Source organism: Vombatus ursinus, unplaced genomic scaffold (genome assembly GCF_900497805.2).
Source record: "Vombatus ursinus unplaced genomic scaffold, bare-nosed wombat genome assembly UNPS02000580.1, whole genome shotgun sequence".
NCBI lineage: Eukaryota > Metazoa > Chordata > Mammalia > Diprotodontia > Vombatidae > Vombatus > Vombatus ursinus.
In genome coordinates this window covers 3,004,217-3,031,068 of record NW_020940358.1, presented here as the reverse complement: position 1 = coordinate 3,031,068, position 26,852 = coordinate 3,004,217, and the positions used below count along the sequence as shown (strand labels likewise).

At 37.0% G+C, this 26,852-nt stretch overlaps 1 protein-coding gene across 2 annotated transcripts; it reads left to right on the top strand.

The window, feature by feature from the left end:
• Positions 1–249: 249 nt before the first annotated feature.
• Positions 250–26,852, top strand: PCMTD2 (protein-L-isoaspartate (D-aspartate) O-methyltransferase domain containing 2). 2 transcript variants are annotated; one of them, XM_027849582.1, is made up of 6 exons: positions 250–333; positions 4,979–5,310; positions 12,806–12,908; positions 14,222–14,393; positions 18,297–18,420; positions 21,979–26,852. In XM_027849582.1, the coding sequence occupies exons 2-6, from the start codon at positions 5,004–5,006 to the stop codon at positions 22,359–22,361; spliced, it is 1,089 nt and encodes a 362-aa protein (XP_027705383.1). In that variant the 5' UTR covers positions 250–333; positions 4,979–5,003; the 3' UTR covers positions 22,362–26,852. The 2 variants fall into 2 exon arrangements, with proteins under 2 accessions (XP_027705383.1, XP_027705392.1); XM_027849591.1 differs by lacking the exon at positions 250–333 and adding an exon at positions 541–762.

The window sequence follows — 26,852 nt, the reverse complement described above, 5'->3', positions numbered from 1 at the left end:
GAGCCGGAGCGGTTGCGCGGCGCAGGCGCACTGGCGACGCCCGGGGTCAGCCGGGCGGATGTTTACAGCTGTCGGTGGGAGGCGGAGCAGACGCGGCGATCCCGGGGCTGAGTGAGGGGCTGACGGAAGCGCCGGAGCCTGGATCGGGGCAGGGGGCGGCCTCGCCAAGGGCAGGGTCGGGCGGATCGGGGCGGAGCCGGACTGTAGGAGCCTGGGCGGCGAGCCCTCGGGCGCCTGGGCCGGGGCCGGGCCCGGGCGGGGCAGCAAGCGCCGAGACCCGAGGACCTCCAGGCCGCAGCCCAGCGCAGGCCCTATCTCCGCCCGAGGCCCGAGGTAGAGCCGCCTTCCAGGCAGCCGAGGGCTGCGGACGCCCGGGGCGGGACCCCGGGGCTGGCGGGGAGGGGGCGACCGCCCCCGAGACGGGCTTGGAGGGCGCCGGTGCCTAGCAACCTCCCCCCCCCGCGACGTGGGGGCTTTTCCCCCGGGCCCGAGGGCGGGCTACGCGGGCGGCCCCGCGGGGATGTCCCCCAGCCGGGGCAGGGATCTTGCCAGCCCTCAGCAGCGTGGGGTAGTGGATGGAGAGCTGGGGTCGAGTCCCGCCTCGGACAGATTTGGCTGTGCCACCCTAGACAACTCGCTCTACTTCTCTGGGCCCCTCTGAAAAAGTTGAGGCTCTTGTCGGAGCCGTTTTGATTGGTGGGAGTTCCGTACGTCCACGCTTGGAATAACGGGTCCCTTCCAAGAAACAACACAACCGGAGAGGTGACTGACTTCCCAAGGTCGCACCCTGGGGTAAATTGTGGAGGTGGTATTTCACCTTTCCCGGGTTCTTTGTATTTCAAAACGCTCCCTTTTTACCCAAGGTCAAAGAGGGAGCAGAGTCGGGATTCGAACCCCGCACTAACAATTCCCAGTGCTGTGCGCTTTCCCCTGCCATCTGGCGTTGCCTTCTGGCAGTTCCTCTGCAGGGTGGCCAGGCGCTCCTGTTCCTCTGGGAGCAGCTGAGAACAGGTTTTGGTTACTGGGATAAACAGCCCCAAGGCAGCTGCTTGGCGGGCTCGGTGGTGCCGCCCCCACAGGTCCTTCTGGGCTCCGGTTCAAGTTCCTGCCCAGATGTGGAGTCGTTCTGTAGGAGCTCCTCATCTCCCGCCAGCACTAGTGCACTCACTACCTGCTTTGTGCACCATCCTGTGCACAAAGGCGTGCCTCTCGAGGCGCTGCTTTCATTAAGCCTTGGGAATAAAGTGTACAGTAGTTTTTTGCTTTCCGTGACGGCCTGGTTGAGGCAGTTAAATCACTTCTAGATTTGAAATAATTGAATAAAGTGTACAGGGTAGTTCTTGGCTTTCTCTGACGTCCTAGTTGGGACAGTTAAATTACTTGTAAATTTGAAATAATTTATGCTGCTTTTAAGTTCTTTCTCTTAAAGATGTTTTTCCTCGATATGGATTGTTGTTTGGTGTTTTTTTTTTTCCCGTTCAGTAGAATGCCATATCCCTTCAGTACATAAGGGTTTTACTTTTTTCAACTGCAAGGCAGCCACCCTTAAGATAAAAGCATTTTCAGAAGGTTTTATAGTGATTAGGACACATTAGGCCTGTAAAGAGTAACTGATAAAAGTTTGAAACTACAGGAAAGATATGGAAATTTAACGTTAAAATCAACTTTGGTAAGGGTAGCTCTAGTAAAATGTTGAGTGGGTCACAGATTATAACTATCTAAAGACTTTGATTAAATTAATTAGTTGAAAAGTGATACAGGCAGGGTTAAAAGGACCATCTTAAACCACATTTAGGCCTTAGCAGAATTTGTAATACAACCTTATGTCCAGAAGGGCTACAGATTGCCTTTAAAAAATAACCCTTGGAGACCTTCCACTTACATACTCTTCTCCCTTTACTCCTCTCCAAAAATACATCCTACCCTTATCATATTAAAATTTTTAAAGGCCCAGTTGAATATGAGAGGAAGACACTGTAGTAAATTGATCATTTTTAGTTAAATTTGTTCTTTTAAGTAGCTGACAAAATCTCTTGCCTTGTTGTTTAAAAATTGGTTGCTTTTGATGCTTAGGTTTATTCTAAATTACTGCCGTTTATCCACACAATTCAAAATAATAAATCCTGCTGAGCCCCAAAGAAACACTTGAGCTATGGAGAATTGATGTGGAACGTTGATATTAAGATAATCTGTGAGAATGAAATTTGAGAGGAAGAGAAATTGAATTGTTTTAGTGAATAAGCCTCATTTTTGGTTTTATAAGAGGGCTGCTTATAAGAGGGTGTAGTACTAACTTTTCCTAGTTTAGTATTGGCTATTAGAGATATATAGAAATTAGCCCTTGTTTAATTCTTTTTTGTTAACTGCTAGAGTATAACAAAAACAGTTTTTGTCAATTTATATCCAATTCTTTTGTTCTCTTCCCTTGTGGGAGATGATGGTCCAACACTGTAAGAATCTGGGGGGAATTGAGTGAACTGCAAGCTTAATGTAAGTTAAAGGTGTGATGTGGCAATTAAAAAGCCACTGTGATCTTAGGTTCCATAACATTAATAGAAATATTGGGTCCATCTCCAAGGAAGTAATAAATAGTACTGCTTTGTCTTGCTCTGGTCATATCACATCTGGAATATTATGTTCAGTTGGGGAGAGGGCAGGGGGGGGGAGGGGGGGGGTCAGGTCACATTTTAGGAATGATATTGACAAACACTTTGTCCAGAGGAGAGTGATGATGAGGGCATTAGAAACCAAATCATACAGATATTGATTGAAGGAAGTAGTGTGGAAAAGTCTTAAGGGAAACAAGTTTTTGAAGGGCTAGCCTATAAAAGATGAGTCTTGTTCTGCACAGTGCCTAACACATAGTAGGTAGGCACTTAAATGCTTGTTGACTGACTACTTGACCCAGAGAACAAAACTAGGAGCAAAGAAAAGGATGGAAGTTATAGAGACAAATAGTGGCTCCATGTTCTGAAAAATTTCCTCATAATTACAGCTGTCCAAAAATTGAATGGGTTACCTCAAAAGGTGGTGAAGTCACTGTTACTAGAAAGTCCTTAAGTAGAAGCTAGATAACTACTTGCTTGGGATAGTGTAGAGGGAATTCCTGTGCCAGTGGAACTGGACCAGATGACCTCTGAGATCCCTTTCAACTCTGACATTCTATGATTTCTGAATATGGAAACAGCATGAAACATACTATTCCATTATCAATGTTGGATACAGAAGTTCTTCAAAAATTAGAGAAATTATAAAAAGCAGCATTTATAAGTTGTAATTATAGTTTGATAAGTTAGGAAAAATAGATTTCCTTGGAGTTCCAGAAGAAAAGTCAAATGAAAAAACATACGTAACAATGTGGTCATGTTGTATGGCCTTGTAATGTTGAACAACATTAAATGGATTGGTTTTCCATTGTAAACTGTCCACTTGTCATAGAAATAATGGTGTAAAACAATGCCTTGAAAATTGAACTTGGAATAACTTGTTGAAAGCAGGATTTGAGGAGAAGCCTTTTAATTTAGTTTGGAAAGGTCATCATGGACCTTGATTTTAGGATTTTAGGAGTTATAGATAACTAATGGCATTAATTGTAAGTAATATTAAGTAAAAGACAGTTCATGTTAATTTTACTAGTATGAAAGGATGTTAAAGCCATAACTAGGAAAAAGCAGCATCAGGCAGAGGAGTCATCTCATGTTGATTCTGTATGATACAAAAATGTCGCTCATTGAAATTGAAAATAGAAGGGTTAAGTGTGCATAGTCTGTTTTCAGAACAAAATTTTCTGCATATGAAGCTCACCACCTCAGGGAGAATCAAATACATCCCAGTCAAGTGAACTAATTGGCTGTAGGCATTGCCATAAAAGAAGAGGGAAAAGCAGCTTCTGATAAATGGATTTTTTTGAAGAAATACTAGTCAGTTAAAAGTCTTGATTATGAAGAATAGTAACTATAATTAAAACCTGGTTGTAAAAATGGGCAGAAATTCATGTTTAGCAATATAATTGTCTTGCTTTTCAAACATCTTTAATGTGCTTTAGGTGATTCAGAATAATTATATGTAGTCAGCTTTTATTTTTATTGGGGGGGGCAGGGAATTCTATCCCCTACTGTCAGAACTGCAGATTTTGCTTATTTGGTTTGGGAAACTTTTTTCTGAAAGCATTTATAGCATCTTTATTCACATTTTACTTTCAGAAATAGAGGGAATTATTGTAAATAGAAAACAAAAAAAATGAACAAAGTTGTTACAGTATAAGAACAAATTCTGTGGATGTGCTTGGTTTTATGAAATCGTGGTTGCTTAGTTGTTTGTTTTTTTAACCAAACAATGGAAAGCAAATCTTTTGCAAAAAATTTCTATTGTCTTATATCACATAAAGCTATTACTTTATGGGATAAAGATGATTTTGAAAGGGACATTCTTTGTTTTTATAGGAGGAATTTAAGTTAGGAAAAGTTTTCATTTGTACTATGTATATAGCTAGTTCTTAGACTCAGAAGGGAAGGTTCATGGTAGTTTTCCCCTTAAAAACAATTGAGAAGAATGTAAGGTAGGTATTTTTTTCCTCTTAAAAAAAGCTAAAAGGGGAACACAGAATATTACACCTTGTTAATAGTTATAAATAATTATGGTAGCAGCCATGAATAGTCAGAGTTGGTTCTGAAATGGGTTTTGCATGTCCTAGAAAGTATGTGTCAGAAGTTGATATGGTGTAATATCATGTTATATCCTTTACTGAGAGAGTAAGTCTTTGAAATCCAGATGAAGAATCATCTATGTTAACCTTTTTCCATATCTGGTAAATACATTGAATAGATTGCTTGATAGAGTTATCCCCTTTCTCCAAGTTTGCTGAAAGGTCTTACTTTGTCATGACTTAATTGAGAATTCTAATTGAGTGCAAGTTCAGAACTTTTGCTTTTTCTTCTTTGTCTTATCTCATTTTCCTTTACTCTCTTTGTAATTGTAGCTCTTCCTAAGCATTATCCTTGAAAATGGGAGGTGCTGTCAGTGCTGGAGAAGACAATGATGAGCTAATAGATAATTTGAAAGAAGCACAGTATATCCGGACAGAGCTGGTAGAGCAAGCCTTCCGAGCTATTGACCGTGCAGACTACTATCTTGAAGAATTTAAAGACAATGCCTACAAAGACCTAGCCTGGAAACATGGCAATATTCACCTGTCTGCCCCATGCATATATTCAGAAGTGATGGAAGCCCTAGATCTGCAACCGGGACTTTCATTCTTGAATCTGGGTAGTGGCACTGGTTATCTCAGTTCTATGGTTGGACTCATTTTAGGTAAGAAAGATATGGAAATCTGACTAGTTTCTTTATTCTCTGCCTATACCATTCATTTTACAGTACAGTAAGCAGCCTTTTAAAATAAAAGGAATATAAGTTACTGGGCATGTTATTGGCCATAAACTCCTGGGGGGGATGGAGGGGTTCCTGATTTTCCATAGTTGATGGCCAAATTTTACAGTTTACTCTAATATCTCTATATATCCTTTCCCTTGCCAAGTTAATTCACTCTCAGAGCTTTGATTACCACTTTTACATAGGTGACTGTCAAATCTTTATTCCTAGTCCTGGCCTCTCTTTATTGAGCTCCAGACCCGTATTTTCAACTCTCTTCAGGGCATGGATGACCCAGTAGCACTTCAAACTCAACACATCCTAAGCCAAGCTCATTATTTTTTCCACATATACACATGAACACAGTTCTCCATTTGACCCTTTTCTTCCTATTACCATTCATTCACCCAGTTTCCGATGACCAGACTCAGTCATTGATTCATCCTTTGTGTTACCATGTTCTTTCAAGTTAATTTCTATAGTATCTCTCAAAACTATCTCATCAAATCAGTTACTCATCATGTACTTAAGCTTACAATGTGCCAGGCACTATGCTAAGCATGAGTTACTGCCACCACCTGAGTATAGACCTTTATTATGAACCATTTGGACTATTGGCAAACTGCCTTTATAGGTTTTTCCTGCCTCCAGTCCACCCTTTGTGCTTCTGCTAGAATCATCTTACTTACACCCATATTTTGTCAGACTTCTGCTCAAAAATCTTTAGTGGCTCTATGCTGCCTACTTTTAAAAATTCAAATATCCCTACCTGTCATTCAAAGCCCACCATAGCTTGGTGCCATCCTTCCTTTCCAACTTTATCTCATATTTCTCTTTTCTCTGTTTTTTGTTCCAGAATGGACAACTCTCTATCCCTGAATGTTTACTGTGCTCTCCTGTGCTTTTACCTAAGTTTTTTCCCTAGGCCAACAATGCTCTCCTTTCCCCTATGCCTGTTGAATTCCTACCCTTCTTTGAAAATCCAACTTAAATACCACCTTTTCCATGAAACCTTCCCTAATCCCCTCATTACTAACACCTTCTGCCCATAACCTCACAGAGCACTGTTTTATCACTTTCTATTGAATTTGTATTGAGTATTATAACTGCATCTGCTGGTGTCTTACTAGATTTTGAGCTTCTTAAAGGTAGCGACTTTACCTGTTCTAAACTTTACATTTCCCCCAACAGCTAGCACAATGCCCTAGATATAGTAGGTGCTTACTAAATGTTTGTTTTGTATTTTATTGAAGATTCATTCAACTAGCATTTAAGTGATTACTACATGCTAGCTGCTAAAGAAACAAACAAACAAACTACAAGGCTGACTAAGACCAGATCCTTGCCTTCAAAGATCTGAAATCTAGTAGTACTAGATGTGGCCCACTTTCTTGGGAGGTGAGCCAGTGACCAGAGAACCTCCTAACTTGTCCAGCAGCTGCTGAGATCTCCTACCTCCAAAGAAAAATGGAGGGTCATAGATTAAAAAATTTACAACCCCACTCTAATGGGTCAAAAATAAGACTAATAATAAAAATGTTGTAAGTTCTAAATTCTCCTTCAGGATTGCTGTGTACCTATCTCAACCACCAGATGTTAATGCCTACTTTATGCCAGAAATTATGCTAGGTTCTCGGAATACAAATATGCACAAGACATATTGTTCCTGCCTTCAGAGAGCTTACATTCTGTTTGGGGGGTGGGGATAGTAAGGAGAACTACACTGTTCTGTTGTAATGACTTTAGAATTTATTGTTTCAGTAGCAATTTTTTCAAATGGGGATATGGGCTTTTTAATATACAGGTGATATTTTGAGGATGTGTTTATCCAAAAATTATTTTGGTTTTCCTCTGTGTATTAAATATTTATAATATGGATAGGTATAATATATTTTTAAAAGTATATAGATTTTTAGTGCTTAAATGCCTTACGTCCTTATTTCTTCATGACTGCTATTATCATTATGAGAGTTCAACATCCCATAATATTTGTCATCTTGTAACTGTTCACTTATGAAATTCTCCTTTTAATTAATGCAATTGCACAATTGGATGAAAAGCAGATACTGCCACTAGGTTCATATAAAACTATTGAGAACACATCCGGGAGCCAAGATAGCAAAGGAAGCAGTAAATCGCTGTAACTTTCCCATATTCACCTCTAAACAACTACAAAATAGCACACACGCCCTCCCCCCCAAACAAATCCTAGAACAGCAGAACTAGCAAAAAGATGGAGTGAAACAATCTTTTAGCCCAAAAAACTTGGAAGATTGGCAAGAAAGTCTGTGTCACTCGGGTAAAGGGGGAACACAGTCCAGGATAGGAAGTGTCCCAGGAAGCTAACTGCAAGCCCCACCTTACCAAACCAGTGGGAGATCCTGAGCCCTGGTGTGGCAAAGTAGGCAAATGGCTATACCAGGACCTCCCATGTGCCTCAGCATAGCCAGGAGGAGAAGTAGACTCCAGCTCTGAGAAACACTACATGGGACAGCATAGCCCAGGCAAGCAAAGCCCCTGGTACAAGAAGCCTGAGGCAGTTTCCCTTCCACCCTGGGAGCAGAGCTCAAATTTTTGAAAAAGGAAAAAGTCCAAAAATGATGAACGAAAAACAACAAAAAAGGAATCTGACTATAGAAATGATTATGGTGACAAGGAAGAACAAGACACAAACTTGGAAGAGGACAACAATGTCAAAATACCTATGGACAAAACCCCAAAGGAAAATAGGAAGTGGTCTCCAGCCAAGAAAAAATTCATGGAAGAGCTCAAAAAGGAGCTTAAAAATCATACAAGAGACACAGAAGAAAAATGGGGAAAAGAAATGAGAATGATGCAAGAGAATTATGAAAAAAGAATCAGCAGCTTGGAGAAAGAAAACAACTGCTTAAAAAGTAGAATTGGCCAAATGGAAAAAGAGATACAAAAATCCACAGAAGAAAACAACTCCTCAAAAAGTACAATTAGCCAAATAGGAAGGGAAGTACAAAAGCTAACTGAGGAACACAACTCCTTAAAAATTAGAATTGGGCAAGTAGAAACTAATGACTTTGAGACATCAAGAATCAGTCAGACAAATTGAAAAGAATGAAAAAATAGAAGAAAATGTAAAATACCTCATGGGAAAAACAACTGACCTGGGAAATAGATCTAGGAAAGACAATGTCAGAATCATCAGACAATCTGAAAGCCATAATCAAAAGAAGGACCTGGACAGCATCTTTCCAGAAATTATCAAGGAAAACTGCCCTGATATCCTGGAACCAGAGGGCAACATAGGCATTGAAAGAATCCACCGATCACCTCAGGAAAGAGATCCCCAGATAAAAACTCCAAGGAACATTATAGCCAAATTACAGAACTATCAGGTCAAGGAAAAAAATATTGCAAGTGGCCAGAAAGAAACAATTCAAATAGTGGGGAGCCACAATCAGGATTACATAGGACTTAGCAACTTCAACATTAAAGGATCAGAGGTCGTGAAATATGATATTCCAGAAGGCAGAGGAGCTAGAACTACAACCAAAAATCACTTACCCAGCAAAATTAGGCATAATACTTAAAGGGGAAAAAATGCTTATTCAATGAAATAAAAGGATTTCAAGCTTTCATAAGGAGAAGACTAGAATTGAACAAAAAAATTTTATCTCCAGTATCAAGACCCAAGAGAAGCCGAAAAAGGTAAAAGAAAACATAGGGGATTCAGTGGAGCTGAACTGTTTCCATTCCTACATGAGAATATGACACTTGTAATTCTTTTTTTTTTTTCCCAAGGCAGTTGGGTTTAAGTGACTTGCCCAGGGTCACACAGCTAGTAAGTGTCAAGTGTTTGGTCTGAGGACGGATTTGAACTCAGGTCCTCCTGACTTCAGGGCTGGTGCTGTATCCACTGCGCCACCTAGCTGCCCCCTGACACTTGTAATTCTTAAAAATTGTACCAATAATAGTACAGGTAGAAGGAATACACATAGAGGGTACGGGTATAAGATGAATTTGAGGGAATGACATAAAATAATTAAGGGATGAGAAAGAGGAGTACACTGAATGCAGAAAGAAGAGAGGTAAAGTGAGGTAAATTATTTCACATGAAGAGGCATGAAAAACCTCTTACAGTGGAGGGAAAGATGAGAGTGTGGGCAGTGGGCTTGCTTGAACCTTACTCTCATCAGTATGAATAATATACACAATTAGTTGAATATAGAAATCTATCTTACTCCACAGAAAAGTAGGAGGGGAGGAAATTAAAGGGGAAGAGTGGACTGACATAAGGGAGGGCAGATCAGGGGAAGTGGGAGATAGAAGCAAAACACTGGTAAAGAGGAAAAAGGTGAAAGGAGAGAGAGGACAAATGGGGGAAATACACAATTATTAATCATAACTGTGAATGTGAATAGGATGAACTGTCATAAAACAGAAGTGGATAGTAGAGTGGGTAAAAAACCAGAATCCTACAATATGTTGTTTACAAGAAACACACTTGAAGCAGAGAAACACACACAGGGTAAAGGTAAGGGGCTGGAGCAGAATCTATTATGCTTCAGCAGAAGTAAAAAAAAGCAGAAGTAGTAATCCTGATCTCAGACAAAAGCAAAAATACACCTAATTAAAAAAGATAAAGAAGGAAGCTACATTTTGCTGAATGGTATTATAGACAATGAAGTGATAACAGCATTAAACGTATATGCACCAAGTGGTATAACATCCAAATTCTTAAAGGAAAAGTTAAGTGAGCTGCAGGTTCATGACCAAATGAGATAGAGAACATTACGAAATATAAAATAGATAGTTTTGATTATATTAATTTAAAAAACTTTTACACAAACAAAACCAATGCAATCAAGATGGGAAAGAAGGCAGAAAGCTAGGAAATGATTTTTACAGCAGGTGTCTCAGATAAAGGCCTCATTTCTTAAATTTATAGAGAACCAAGTCAAGTTTACAAAAATACAAGCTATTCCCCGGTTGATAAATGGTCAAAGGATATGAACATTCAGTTTTCAGACAAGAAATCAAAGCTGTCTATAGGCATATGAAGAAGTGCTCTAAATCACTTTTGATTAGAGAAATACAAACTTAAAACCACTGAAGTACCACCTCACACCTATCAGATTGGCTAATATGACAAAAAGGAAAATGATAAATGTTGGGAGAAGGTGTGGGAAAATTGGGATACTAATGCACTGTTTGTGAAGTTGTGAACTGATCAACCATTGTAGAGAGCAATTTGGAACTATGCCCAAAGGCCATCCAAAGTGTGCATATACCCTTTGATCCAGCAATACCACTACTAGGGCTGTATCCCAAAGAGATCTTTAAAAAGAGAGAAGGACCTACATGTGCAAAAATATTTGTAGTAGCCCTTTTCGTGGTGGCAAAAATTGGCAATTGAGGGTCAATTGGGAAATGACTGAACAAAGCTGTGGTGTGTGAATGTAATGGAATAGTATTATGTGAAAAGATACTAAATGATAAACGGGCAGATTTCAGAAAAACCTGGAAAGATTTGTATGAACTAATGCGAAGTGAAATGAACAGAACCAGGAAAACATTGTACACAGTTTCAGCAACATTATGTGGTGATTATCAACTATGAATGACTTAGCTCTTTTCAGCAACACAGTCATCCAAAATAAGTACAAAGGACTCACGATGGAAAATGGTATCCACATCCAGATAAAGAACTGATGGACTCTAAATGCAGATTGAAGTTTATTTTTTTACTTTATTCTTTTTCATGTTTTTTTCCCTTTTGATCTGTTTCTTTCACATCTGTGACTAATATGGAAATATGTTTTACATGATAGCACACATATGAGCTATATCAAATTGCCTACCATTTTTGGAAGAGGGGAAGGGAAAGAGGGAGGGAGGGACAAAAATTTTGAACTCAAAATCTTGTAAAAATGAATGCTCAAAATTGTCTTAATATGTAATTGGGGGAAAAAATAAAAAGACTATTTTTAAAAAATGTTGAGGACAACCAATAGGCTAAGGGAGATGTACACCTAAAAATGAGCCACTTAAATCTGAATTCACTTTTATACCACTTGACATTATGAAAGTTCATGCCATAAATGCTCCTTAAGATACTTCAGAAAGTTACTCCTTACACTTAACACAGATTTCAACACTTCTTTGTCTTAGTAAATAAATACTCTCATACATTGCTATGGCCAAAAATATTCATCACTAATTGCCCAACCTTTTGGTGATTAGCCTGAATTTATCTAGACTGATCTTTGGATTATAGACATGTTATTCATTGCTGTCTCTGTGCTTGCACTTGAAACTTTTCCAAACTATCCAAAGCCTTTCCAACTATTCAGAATATGCCTTGGCAAACTCAACATGGTAGGAATACTAGAACTTGGCCTCTACACGTTCTAGCCTCCTGGAACCCAGGTTCAACTCTTACGATGAGGAGATAATATAGTAAGATGACGGTGGAAATTAATTGTGTACACATGTATGGACTTCATCACCTTAGGAACTATTGGTGAGTCCAACTTTCTGTACTTCCTCTGCCAATATAGGTTGCATCTTCTCTGCAATTTATAATCTTCTAGAGAGTTAATCTGGGACACTTACGTGACTTGTTCAGTTTCACATAAGTATTGTGTGTCAGATGTAAGATTTGAACCCAGTTCTTTCCAACTCAGAGGCCAGCTCTGTCTACTATGCTATACTCCCTCAAGAACCCTGGGTCAACTCCAAAAGATGAGGAGATAGTAGAGTAAATATGGTTGAGCTGGGAGAACAGGAAGGGATCAGGAGACCAATGGCATGATGATGAAGACAAACAGGTTTAGTGAGAGTAAGAAAGTAGAAGAGGTGATATCAGAAAGGAATTTCAGCACTCAGGATCTTGAAGATTGTAGAGTTCCAAGTAAAGATGATATCAAAGTGCTAAAAGCGTTTTGACAAGAATCAAAATGTCTTAGGCAAAACTTGTCTTATAGCTTTAGTTCATGTGTTTAATGCTTAATTCTTCTTTCAATGCAAATAAAAACGAATTGAAAGCATATCTAGGTATATCATGTAGAACTATGGTATTTTTAAATGATAATTTTTAACAATGCCTCTTGGAATCCATTCAAGGCTCAGCTCAAGTGCCACTTCCCATATGAAATCTTTTCTAATTTCCTTCAGTTATTATCTCCATCTCCTCTTTGTATTTGCATTGTACATCTATTGCTTTCCCTCTACCCCCCATAGATTGTAAGCTCCTCAAAGGCAGAATCTGTTACCATGTCTTTCTGTCCTCAGCACTTTGCACTGTGCCTACCTTCTAGTAGGCACTTAAATGCTTATTGAATTGAATTGAGTATGTAAACTAGATGGATATTTTGTAGTAGAAATGAATGAATAAAGAATGAATAAGGAAAAAAAAACTCCATGCCATGGTTATAAATAATTTTCTTATTACTGAATATTTTAGGTCCTTTTGGTGTAAACCATGGGGTGGAACTTCATTCAGACGTGATAGAGTATGCCAAGCAGAAACTGGATTTTTTCATCAGAACAAGTGATAGCTTTGACAAGTAAGGCTTTTATTTTTTTACTGGATCCAAGTTTGTAAATTATAATTTAACAGATTGATGATAAAAAAAAAGAAGAGATTGTTCTTTTCACTTTACACACCTGCTTAATGGATCCTAAACAAGAATCTAGCAACCTTGTTGCTAGGTTGAGGTTGGGAGGATTGGAGTTCCGGAGGTTAGTCAGGGTTTCATTCCCACACATTTTAAAATCCAGTACTTTGAAGTGATTCCAGTTCAAGTGTTTAGAGCCCTAGACATAGATGAATTGACAAATTTGTCCCTAATATTGATAAACGGAAAAGAAATTATTCCAAATTTGTATATGTTCCTAGCACACACACAAATAAATTGAATATATATATATGTATATATTTTATTTTAGGACATAACTAACCCTTAGTATTTCATATCATTAATAATAGTTGAGATAACATTAATGTTCCACTCTTAAGGCTTGCTTATAGGAGATTTAAGATTTTTTTTAACTAATTTCATCTAATTATGAAATAAGAAAAATGCCCACAGTAATTAGATATTTAAAAAACAAAGCCATGTTTCTACTTTTGATTATATGTACTACTTTGAACTATTAGAATTCTCAATATATTTTAAACTTAAATATATTTTTAATAAGTTAATGTTTTGATAAGCAGCTTAATGGCTTTATTTCTTGACTGTAGGTATTTAGCCTTTTCAATTCACGTTGTATAACTGTGATTTTATCCTTAGAGTAGAGTCTATGTAATATTATCATTACATCCTGGCTATGTCCAAATATTAGAACGTCTTTGAGAATGTTTGTAGTAGAGCAGGAGTCAAAAGACTAGGTTTCTGCTCCTGCTTCTGCCGCTTACTAAAGCAAGGCACTTTGCTCCCTAGTCATCAGTTTCTCCATTTGCAAAATAGGGATAATTATGCATTAACCTACCTATATAAAGTAGGCTTACTTTAAATGATGCTGTAAACTTAACATGCTCAGACTTATAAAGGTAGATAGTATAAAGTCACTGTCCCCATTTTATAAATGAGGAAACTGAAACTCAGGTGGAGAATAATTTAGCCAAGGTCACCTGACTCATAGGTAGCAGAACTGGGACTCTATCCCAGGGCTTCTACCTCCCAGTCCAATGCTCTTTTCACTATACCATGCTCTCTCTTTCTGATGGTGTGAAGATTGTTTAAACTATTGCAGTGCTGAAGTGTTGAAGTGAGTATGTTTAAAGCTAAAGACAGTTAAGGTAATAGAATGATGCTACTATTGTATAGACTTGTTGCAATATAAACCAAGTATATAAAATGTTATTTACCCTCAGGTTTGAATTCTGTGAACCTTCCTTTGTTACGGGCAACTGTCTGGAGATTTCTCCAGATTGTACTCAATATGATCGTGTTTATTGTGGTGCCGGAGTTCAGAAAGAACATGAAGATTACATGAAGAGTTTGCTTAAAGTTGGGGGAATTCTTGTCATGCCACTGGAAGAAAAGGTTAGTTTACTTTCATGAGTATAGTGCTTTACTCCCTTTCTTTCTGCCTTCTAAAAGTACTTCAAAGACTATTATTGCCATGAAAACACCAATAATCTGTGCTGTACTGAAATAAAAAATCACATTAAAAGATTCACAGATAGAGAATTTGAACATTCTTTACTTCCATTTCTCACCCTCTTTTATGCCCTTTACTACTTTATACTACTTCTGGCTGGAGTGACCTTTATTGGATGTGTCACAGAACAACAGTGCCCTTAACTTATCAATGATCTGTGAAAATAAATCATAAATTTAGAGCTAACGGGAAATGACCTTATAGGTCATCTGCTCTGTCTATCCTCATTTTAGAGATGAGGTAACTAAGTCCTATGTGATTTTTGAGGTCCCTTTCAGTTCTGAATCTTTGATCCTATGGTCAACACTGTAGGCTTATTGCAGAATCAGTTAAACATAAATACTAAGTTGGGACCAGAATGGTTAGCATAAGCATAGACTACACTAATTTCCTCATTTTTGTCAGATAGTCATTTACTGCACTAGCAGATCTTGGGGTAACTTCTATTGTTAGAGATGAAATGTCTTTATCAGTCCTTAGCTTTATATGCTATTTTCTCCTCCCATCCAAAGACTCTATAACAGGTTATTCACAGGCAAAAAGGGCTAGTAAATTAAAGTGATAGCAAAGAAAAGGGGGAAGGTATATTCAAGGTATAAAATTAGAAGCAGTGGCATAAATTTATATTCAAGGCCCTCAAACAAAACTCTGCAAAGGGACCCCAGGAATATACTTGCTGTTTAACTATGTGGTTTGGGATCACGAACTGCTGAGAAATAATTAACACATAGTTAGAAACATCCTGACACTGTAAAAAAAAAAAAAAAAAGTGGTCACATTATGAAAGCTGTAGGAATATCACTTCTACGGTAGGAATAATAGAGGTACATTAACAGAGGGACTCCTCCTGTATTATTAGTATTCACTTTCTGTATTTTAATTTGGTGAATAATTTTGCATATAGCACAGTGATGATAAGATTAGCACATTATTGTTCATGTTTTATCAGGAAGCTATTGTTTTTCCTTTTGTTAAACCAGATTTTAAGAGGCATGCAGTGTTCTTAAATGTTCTTGTTTCTTTAGGGACAGATCTTTTCCATGACATTCAACAAACATTTGTTAATTAAGTAATGTGTGGAATTTATTATATACTTTTTTAAAAAGCAAGTGGCATGAAATGAAGATTCACAGTTTCATATACAATACTCTTTATAGGTTCTGATACATATTTGAACATGCTCTTTTAGTGTTTTAGTTCAGAAAAAAATTAAGAAAATGAACAATAAGCAATTAGAGATATGGGTCTGGACCTCAAGAGAGAGGTTAAAGGGAGACAAACAAATCGAGGAATCACCTGCTGAGAGGTGGTATTTGAAACCGTGAGAGTGAATGAGATTGCCAAGGGCAAAAGCAAAGAGCAAAATGAGAGGAGGGCTGAGGATGGACCCTGAAGGAATACCTGTATTAAGGTATTAGGGAGAGGATGAGGAAGCCGAAGAAATAGAGCAGCAGGAGAATTACAAGATTAGGAAGACAGATTTAGAGCTGGAAGGAGGGCTTCTTTTTATTCATGAGAAAGCTGAAACCCAGAAGGGCTAAGTCTCTTGCTGATGTTCCTACAGGCAGAAACAGAGCTGAGATTTGAACCCAGTTTGTGTCTCCAAATCTAGTGGTCTCCTCATTGTATTCATAAATTCAGTGTCTGAAGCCCAAAGAGCAGAAAATCCATAAAGAAGGGGAGAGTCAGTGATAAAAAGACAGAGAAATGTCCATTGGCTTTGCCATTTAGGAGGTCATCTTATTTTACTTGGTGGAGAAATAGCAAACCATGATCTTACTAAAAACAATGATTCTTTTTTAGAAATGGCTGACTACTGAAATAATAACAGAGTAAATGTTGAGATGAGTTTATCTTTGTCACAGAGGAATAAAGAAACCTAGTTTTAAATTTAACATTTTCTGTAACTTTTTTAGGTGGATGTTGTTTTTTAAATTAATAAATTTTGTTTTGACATGGCATACAAACCCCATCTAATTCACACTTACATCCCCCAAAATCATTTAGCAGAACAGTATAAAATGATTGTAATTGATAATACATATGCCTTTACATTGTGTTTAGTTTATAATTTGTAGACTTTGGAAGAAGCAAATTTATTTTATTTTAAATTACTAGACTGCATTAGTATAGTTTTTGCTATAATTTTGCAATGATGTTTCTTAGGAGCAGTGTCATGATTCTAGACTTTTAAAATATGAATTAATGATCCATTTCCCCTTTAAAATTCCTAAGGGCATTGTGCATGTTGTCAACTGCAGCATTTTCAAGAGGGCCATGAAAATGTTGCTATTTGGAAGCTGAATACTGTGTAATTATAATGATCCATCTTGATCCTGGAAGATAGCGATAAGAAAATGTACTTCCTTCCTTTCTTTGGATCAGTGGAGAGACCATGGATGTACAATGTTATATATGCAGTTTCCACATCAGTTGGTTTTGTTTAGCTATTTTTCTTTGTCACAAGGAAAGGCTCACTGAGGGGAGGGGTATTTCTGGCCATGACTGAGATGTAAATAGAAAAGGCACCAATAAAAACAACAAAATGAAGTTACTTTTTGGAAAGCACTTGGACTCTGTGTTCTAAACAAAAACATTGTGGTGCACTATGCATTAGCAGTGTGAGATATTACCAGAAAAGTTAATTTAGCTACTCATTTGTTTATGTTTTTATCCACTTGACTTTCAGTGTAATGGTTCCCTGGGAAGTGAAATTAGCCCTCATATTTTCTTTAAACAAAAGGAAAGCAAAGTATGAGAGGAAAGTGTCAGGGAGAAAAGCTTTGTCTTCCTCACCTTTGCAGTATTTATAATCTCATTTCCTTAGGGGATTTATTTACCAGCTTAAATTTGATTAGCTAAGACTTGCACATAAACACTGCTTCGAAAGCCTTAGCGAGTGAAAATAGTACTCTGACCTAGTTTAGCAATCTGGGAACATTCAGAAACATTGCACACTGGATGATCCCTATCACAGGACTGTTATAAGGAGAGCATTGTTTCTTAAGTAATTGCATGGTTATGCTGAATTCCATGTTGTAGCTAAAAAATAATTGTACTGAGGTTTTAGTTGAGTGATTTTCAGCAGACATTAGCAGAACATGGGATTGATCAAGTTACATCACCTGTTAGTGCTGGTCAAGAGAAATCTGAGTTTGAATCCTGGTTTTGATGAATCATAGTTATGTGTCTATAGACAAGTTAGTTGCCTCTCTGAACTTTGCTTTCCACATCTGTAAATTGCAGTATTAATACTTGCAGTGGTTATGAGAAAAGCTTTTTGTAAACCTCAAGGCACTCTATAAGTCTGAACTATTATTATTTGAGAGGCAATGCGTTGTAGCCAATTTGGAGTTAGGAAGGACTGTGTTCATATGTTGCTTCAGATACTTAACTTGCTTAGGATAATCCTTAACCTTCCTTGCCTATTGCCTCTTTTGTCAAATGAGGGAGTTGGATTTGATGTCCTCTGTCATCCCTTCTGCCTCCAAACCTATGATCCTTTCATTCTACTTATATTTTTTCAGTTGTTATTTATTATTATTTAGCTTAGACTTTCTCTTGTCTGTCAATCAATTGACAGGCATTTATTAAGCACCATTATGTGCCACGCTTTACACAAAGCACTGAGGATACAAAGACAAACTCGAAACAGATGCTTGCATTCTCACAGGTCAAAGGATATGTCGATTTTTTTTATCTTTTAGATTTTAAGAAGAACTGTTTTAAACTCCTTACATAACACACAAATATTTAAAACTTTTCTCATTTTGTATTTGGGACAGTTGACTAAAATAACTCGAACGGGTCCATCTGCTTGGGAGACCAAAAAGATTTTGGCTGTTTCTTTTGCTCCTCTGATCCAGCCCAGCCATTCAGATTCAGGAAAGTCAAGACTTGTGCAATTGCGTAAGTGTAAAGATCTATATTTTATTTAATCTTCTCTTCTGTTTGATCAGGGACTGGAACAAAAATTATTTGAAAATTTTGACCATATATCACATTTTATCTTCAACTAAAAAATTTTAAAATTTTACAATTAATTGCAGTCAGATTTTAGGCACAGTTTCATATGAATGTGCCTATATCATCAGATTCCACTTTCTTCTCCAATCTAGACAACCAGTTTCCCTTTTATTATAAACCTCTTGAGAGTACACTGTGAGCTGTGAAATTGGAAAGTATGAAGAGGGAAAACAGAAGCTTAACCACAGAATCACAGGAGCTGTACATTCCTAAGATTGCTTGGGGAAGTATACAATGTGGTTAGTTCCAGGACAGAAAAGTCAGGTACAGAGAAACTCTGCTAGTCCATGTATGGGGTGGTCATCCTAGTTCTTACCCTCCATCCTCCCAACCCTAATCCACTATGGCTGTTCATACAGAACAACCTGTCTATGCCCACACTAAATACAATCTTTGCCTCTTTTCTCCATCCTACTACCCCTAGTAATAGGTTAGAACTGACTCTATTAGACTGAATGTTCACTAAATATACTTCTTTAACTGGGCCATTTTGTTATGTAAAATTGATTATTTGACAGTTAATTGTCTTTCAACCTCTTTTATTCCTAAGGAGAAGTACAGGTTTTCCATAACATTCTTGCCTCTCATTGACTAACTGCTCTATCTCTGTTACCAAATGACATATATTTGTGCTTATTTATGTTTAAAAGGAGATACAACACAGTGTCCCATTTGGTTTTTGGCCAACCAATCTTACAACTCAGCATGGGAATGGAATTATAGTAATCTTCAAACTGACATTTGGGGGGAGGGCAGAGAGAGAAGTTTTCTACAGAAAATGACTGACCATATATTTCACTGACCCAGAGTTACGGAATGTCACAGTTGCAAAGGGACCTCAAGAGGTCATCTGTACCTAAACAGGCATACCAAGTGAAGGAGTACCTTTTCTTTCCAGAGGCAGCCAATTTCACTTTTGGACATCTGGAATTGTTAGGAAGAATATTTTCCCTTACATCAGCTTATAACTCCCACCCATTGCTCCTAGTTCTGCCCTCTGAAGTCAAGTGGAACAAGGTTAATCCTATTCTTTCACATGACCGACCTTCAGCTAGTTGAAGACATCTTTCATATTCCTACAGACTTTTTCCAGACTAACTATGCCCACTTCCTTATATCATTTCTATTGATCATGTCCACTGAGGAGGCTGGGGCTGTGGAGCTCCTGCACAGGTAGTTGCCAGGTCCTATCACCTTAGGGATTGCTTCCCAGGATGATGGCTTTGGAGGCTGGGCTGGAAGCAGGGCCACTGCAATAGCTTCCCTTGGGATATTCTCCAACTTGTTAATATCCTTCCTAAAATGTGGAATGTGGAACTGAATACAGTACTGTTGATGTCCTCTAAAGAGGAGAAAATGAGACCATCAGCTCCCTGCTTCTAGATACTCTCGTAATTGAACCTAACTAATGTCATGTGAGTGTTCTTGAGCTAATAGTCCACTCAGCCTCACAAAATTTGTTCATGTTACTTGTCTAGCCAGGCTTCCCCAACTCTGTGCATGTTGACTTTCTTTTAATCCATGTATAAAATTGATATTATTCCTGTTAAATATTCTCGTGCTAGATTTGGCCCATCTTTAGGAATCAGGACTTTAAATGGTAGTTTCTCCTCTTAATTTTTTGTGAACTATACATTTTATTACTATGCCATCTATGCCTGTATCCAAATTGTTGATAAACTATTGGCCACCACAGGGTAATAGATAAGCAGTCAGAGCTGTGCATTAGAGACTTCTCTACAGGTTGACTTCAACCCATTAATAGCTATTATTTGAGTCTGCTCATTCAACTAATTTTATATCCTCCTTGCCTGCCCTTTCTTTCTTATTCACAGGGATGCCATGAAAGAGTTTGTCAAATGACTTGCTAAAATCCAGTTACACTATATCTATATACTCCTGACCTGTTAAGGCTATTAGTCCTGTTAAAAAAAGAAAATGAAGTTAATCTGGAGTGACTTTTTCTTTATGGACCTATAATGGCTATTTGCCATTCCTTTCTCTCTTTTTGGTTGATACCCATGATTTTATTGCTGTAGAGGACTCCTGTTATGGAAATTCTCTCCACAGACACAGATCAGTAATTTTTTGTAACTTAGAATCTTAAAGAATTTACTAATGTATCAAGAAGTTAAAGTGACTTGCTTAGGGACACACAGCTAGTGTGTGTCAGAGGAAGGACTTGAAACTACCTCTTACTGGTCTGGACTGGCTTCTTTGGGAGCTACCTCTCTTTTCTTTACTTATATGATACAAAGTAGAGACTTTAATGGACATCACCCTCGCCATTCTTTCTAGACTTGTCTTGTGGTAACTTGAATGTAGCCCCTTTACTATTTCTCATATATATATATATGTATACACACACACACACACACACACACACATATATATATACACACACACACACACATATACATATATATACATATACATATGCACACAGTATTTTTATTCTGTTAAGAATTCTGATTATTTCTGGTTAATGTATTTAGTTTTGCTTACCTTCCACCATTAATCTGTTTCTTTTAGGTTAAAAAGATCTTAATAAAATGCATGTGGCCTTCCTTTAGTATTTTGATGTAGCTATGATTTCATGAGAGTAGGTACTCTCTCCGTTGGCACAGCTCAATACTTACCCACAACATGTCCTCCTCTATAATTTCTGTCCATGTCCTGCCATAAACCTTCCATAGAGGCCTGCTTCTAGACCTTCTATTATTTTGTAGATACCATTCTGTCACCAGGATTATCTTTCTGTTAATTCCTTCCTCATTTACATAACTGGCCCACTCTCTTTCCTGATCATGTCTTTATCTTTCATGCTCCTTCCCTACACTGGCTAAAGAACATTATGAGCTTGAAATTGAGGACTTTTGGGGGGGACCAGTGTCTGTATAGCCTGCTGTGCCCTTGGACTTCATTTTATTTTTTGTAGTTTTCAATTTGCCTCTCTTTATTTTGTGAAATGTATAGCAGTTGTAGCTTTCAAAAAACAGTGAGAATACTACCTCTATTAAATCAACTGAAAGGCTATACTTGATTATTCTCCTGGATTGACTAACCAGGAACCTTCTGAGAAAGTAATCAAATATAGGAAGGAAATCAAATATTGTGTCTGAGAGAGTGAATCTTAATTTTTATTCCCAGTTCTCCTCACTTTTCATGCGGTCTAATGACTCAGGTGTCTCTCCTTGTCTCTCTGAAAAGTGGAGGCCTAGTTTTAGCAAGGTACTATGTGAATGCAAAACATTATGACTGCTTAATATAATTTTCAGAAAATACCTTGATGTTTGGTAAGCTTTGCCAAAATTCAGATTTCACAAATACTTTTAAAATATCCATGTTTTTAAATCAATTTGCATATTTGAGCCATTATCTCATTAAATCTTGTTCTGCTGAATTCCTGTCAATATTTGATCAAATTCTTCTTTATCTTAGCTCCATTGGCTGTTCGTAGCCTCCAAGATTTAGCTCGAATTGCAATCCGAGGAACTATTAAAAAGATAATTCATCAAGAAACAATGAGCAAAAGTGGAAACGGACTGAAAAACCCACCCAGGTTTAAGCGAAGGCGAGTTCGACGCCGTCGAATGGAAACTATTGTCTTCTTGGACAAAGAAGTCTTCGCCAGTCGTATTTCCAACCCGTCTGATGACAACAACAATTGTGAGGATGTGGAAGAAGAAAGGAGGGAAGAGGAGGAAAAGAATGTGCCTGAAATGAAGCCAGATCCTCCTGTAAACTTTCTGAGAGAAAAGGTCTTGAGTCTGCCCTTGCCTGACCCTCTGAAATATTACCTGCTTTATTACAGAGAAAAATAAGTCTTCTATTTATATTAAGGAAAAGATACATAAGAGGGGAAGTGGTGAGGGCCTTACAACATGTATATGACTTGCTTACCTGTTAACACGGTCACCCCTGGCATAGATTGGCTGGAGAATGTGACTGCTGTATACTTAAACATCCTCATTTTTTTCTCCTAGTTTCTTGGTGGTGTGCTAATTTTTTTTAAATCTTATAGCAGGATTTCTTTTAAAAGTGACCTGGTGGACACAAACTGCCTAGAAGCAAATATTCCGTCCATTGAGGGGAAAGAAAATCACCTCAACAAGGCTGTTTTGTATTTCAGCCATGCTTTAAAACTAAACTCCAGTTTAAAATGTTTCTAGGCAGCACCCAAAAGACTACTCTGCAACAAAGTTGCATAAAATAGCATATATTGTGTAATTAAGATGAAAATTGCTGATTGAAATTATTTTGCTTCTTCCAAAACCCCCACCTAAAGCACAAATTTTGCAAGTACACAAAATCACTTCTGGGGGCGATACTCTGAATGTCCAGGTGTGAATTCTGAATTTAGGTGATATCTGCCCTTAATCATTGGCACCAAGTCTGACTCTTCATATAGTTTACTAGAATGGAAATGTTGTTACAAGCCTGTTTAACCAGATTGTAAGTAAGTAAATAGATATAAGTTTTTGTGAGTTTGCAGATTGTAAATTTTCTAAAGAGATAGTGATGTTAATTGGAAAAAGCAAATCAGAATTACATCAAAGTACCCAACTTTGTTTCTACATAGTGAGGATCATATGTAGGTGAAATCCTTTATGGATTTTTATATGAACAGTTTACAAGTTAAGCTCTGAATGCTTTGTCAAGTATAGTGTTAGAAACTCCTGAAAGGGTGTTTTGAGAGATGTCGCAGATTCTTTATGTCTAAGTTAACATGATTGATGTTCTTAAGAATATGCAATACAGACCCAGATGTGGTTGACCCGAGGAAGGAAACTAATATTGTTCTGAAGCAATTGACTACTCAGTTTCTCAGAATGTATAGAAGATGAAAAATCTCAGAACGTAAGTAGTGGCAATGTTCCCTATAGACAGTCCCTGCTTTCTTGACCTCAGTTTAGTATTTTTCTGTAACTAGATAAGAGTAATGAGATTTAGCTTTTATAGTTCCAACAAAACTAGATTTTTTAAAAATAACTTTTCTTAAAAAATGGATCTTTAAAATTTTAGTTGTGTTAGATGAATTTAACTTGCAATGAATTGTAAATTAAACTTTCCCCAGATTATGAAGAGTGTAAAAGTAAAAAGGGGGAAGAGTTCTCAGTCTTTCTGAACTAGTGAAGAAAATGGTCTAATCTTCAAGATAACCTGACTGAAAAACCTTTCAATTATCTAAGACTACTTTTGAGATAACACTGGAGTTAGATTGCTTGATCCAAAGTGTATTGTTCATTTTTGTTTACTTCCCTGTCATTTTTACATGCTCCAAAAGGCATGACTAGCCTAAAATGTATATGGTAAACCCAAACTCTCAAAGTGTCTAAGATTTAAACACCCAATTCACATTGACTGTCTTGTGATTAAATATTATGTAGCTCTTTGAAATCGCAGGGTAAATTCAAGTGTCTTTGTGCTTTCTAACTGATCTCTGTTGATTTAGGTAATTTTCTAAAGTTATTCAATGGATCTTTAATTTGTGTACTGACAATTTTTTCACCACAAATTAAAATCTATGTAGCCAAATAAAAAGGAAAAGTTGGTATGTCTGGTTCTGAGCTCATAAAGTTAGACTGTTAAGGAAACTTTATATGTTGTTACATTCATTTGCCTTTTGGTTCAATATCAAGGTTATCCATGATTTTCATCTCCCATGATTTTCAGTTTTCAAATTACCAGTTCATTGCTTATAGGTCCTAGTGTGGAGAAATCTAATTGGTGCATGTATGTATATGTGGGTATGTATACATATACATGTGTGTGTATGTGTGTGTGTATATATACACATATATATACACACACATACCAATTAGATGATATATATAATTTGCCATTTATATATAATTTATATGGACATAAACAATTTGGAGTAAATATTCATCTGAGATCTATGAAATTTGTTATATAGTTAGTACATCTTTATATTGGCTATCTTCAATTTTTTTCTATAATTATATAAGAATTTCAGACTTTCACCACATTTGCCTTTTGATTACTTTAGGGTTTTTAATGCTCTTTAAAATTCATAGAAAATGGTTTTCCCTTTATATTTTAAAAATCAAAATATTCAAGCAGTTTGTGTTTTCATGTTGTCCAGTTGTGCTGTTATCAAAACAGAAAAACTGATAGAAGAATTTTAAGCGTAATGTATAACTGTGACATGGTGTGGTGTTTGGCCTGCAAAAATAAAGGGGAATTGTAAATAAGGTTCTCCTCTGCTTAAGCACTTGCACTATAGGTTAGTATAATAGGTTATTTTCAGTTTCTACACAGATTAAGGATAGTATAATGTTTTTTGTATAGTCTATAAGCCCTTTTATGGAGTACTGTATGCTGTAACCTGGTTTTCTGACTTCTGTTACTTTTATGTTTTAAATATTATGTGATGTAGTCTTGACAGGTAGTAAGGTCACAGACTTGCGCAAAGCAAATTTCAGATGTTCAGATCTTAAGTATATAAGTTGAAAATCAAAATCTGTATATAGAAGGAAGAAAAGGCAATTTTACTGATCTGGAACTTGCAAGTAATATGAAACATGAATTTTATTGAGCTCATATACATGAGTGTATAGACCATATATCAATAAATGCAGTTAAGATGTTTTATCCTTCTTAGCATTGCTTCTGTATCGTGCTATTTTGAAAAGAACTTCACCTAACTTTTTCTTTTTGGAGATTTAGTGAAATTACTTTTTTTCCCCTTTTTATATTTCTACCCACTTTCTTATGCTAGAATTGGATTGATTTTTTTTTTTTTTGTCTCCACTTCTTTTCTGAAATTCTCTTTTTCCATTCAGGTAGATAGTTTAGTTTAGTTTAGTTTAATTCAGACTCATTCACAGTAGAACTGAAGATATAATTAGTTCCTAATGTGACAGTGGCAGAGGCAAACAGATATGGCTCTAAAGAACTTAATAGGGTAGTGACTAGAATAATTACTCAGCTCTTCAGTATTATTCAGCATGTGCTTGGAACCTAGGCACTTCAAAGGGAGAGTAGAGTAGCACATTAGGTTTGATTCACCAGCAGTAAGCTAATTGGTAGCAAGCAAGGGTTAATCGAGTCACCAGCCCAGTTTTAATATTTTCTAACATCAGTGGAAAATGGTTGTTTTTCTGGGGTCATCCACAAAACTAGACTTAAGTTAACTCATTACCATATACCCTACTATCATCCAGTATACTTTACCCTAAGAATCTCAAAGGAGGACAGTTTTGTTTTTGTGCTTATTAAATAACTTTCAAGTAAAAATGCACTTCCTGAAAATAGAAGAATGGACATCACTTAGTATTTACAACATTATATTATTGGCACTGTCCTTTTTTTTATAATTACATAACTTCAAATATTTACATTTCCCTTTTTAATTACATGTATTTGATTTTTAAGGCTTTGAAATGCAGAGATGATTTTTTTTCTTTAAATGTTAAAAAGCAACATGTTTAAGCAATTTGTATTTTCATTCGGTTTTGACATAAAGAGGAAATTTTGTGTATTTTAAAGAGCCTTAAAAATCTAATGTAATAAGGGAAATAGATGAAAATTTGAAATTCTTACATAGTATAGAAAAATGTAAAAAATGCATGTGTATAAAGAACACATATGAATACGTATACACACATCCTATTAGTAAACTATAAATGCCCTACAGGTCCCATTTTGAATTATGTTTCTATTCTTTGTTCTAAGTCTGAAAACAAAGGGTAACTATATATTATGTCTTTAAATGAACTTACTGTAACATGTTGCCAGGCAAGAGTCAGGGTTCCTACCCAAATCAGCCAAAGACTAAACCCTGTTTCGTGAATTTTAAATTTAATCATTTACATACCTTATGAAATTAGTACCCTCCAGACTATTTAAATCCTTCTCTCTCTGGAAACTGGAAAGTCATCTGTAAGGGAAGGCGTCAGTTGATTCTTTGAGGCCACAGTCGAAATCACCATTAAATACAAAAGCCACCTGGTTCTTGTGTCTACTGCTGTGTCTGGTGTAACATTATACAGAAATCTAAGATCTTGCAGAGCTGGTGATGTCACACTGAAGAACCACACACATGTGGCTCAGAAATATAACTGTTAACTTCCTGTTTACCTAAAGTGCTGCTGTTTTTAGAAACTAACCCTATGTATTTTTGTCACTTAATGTCAACAGTTGCTTTTCTATGTTTGGTATTAGTTCATGGTATTTAGCTAGATCTAGTATGAAAACTGTTCCTTTTCTTGGAATATCATTTTACAAATAAAAGCTGTATATACTGTGCTGCTGTTTCCATTGAATTAAAAAAGTATCCTTTTGTCTAA

Bases quoted from the DNA above. Each gene is read 5' to 3' on its own strand.
- PCMTD2 (XM_027849582.1), top strand. From the start codon at position 5,004: ATGGGAGGTGCTGTCAGTGCTGGAGAAGACAATGATGAGCTAATAGAT. The intron at 12,909-14,221 runs GTAAGGCTTTTA...ATTTACCCTCAG, and splicing joins ACAAGTGATAGCTTTGACAA to GTTTGAATTCTGTGAACCTT. The intron at 14,394-18,296 runs GTTAGTTTACTT...TATTTGGGACAG, and splicing joins TCATGCCACTGGAAGAAAAG to TTGACTAAAATAACTCGAAC.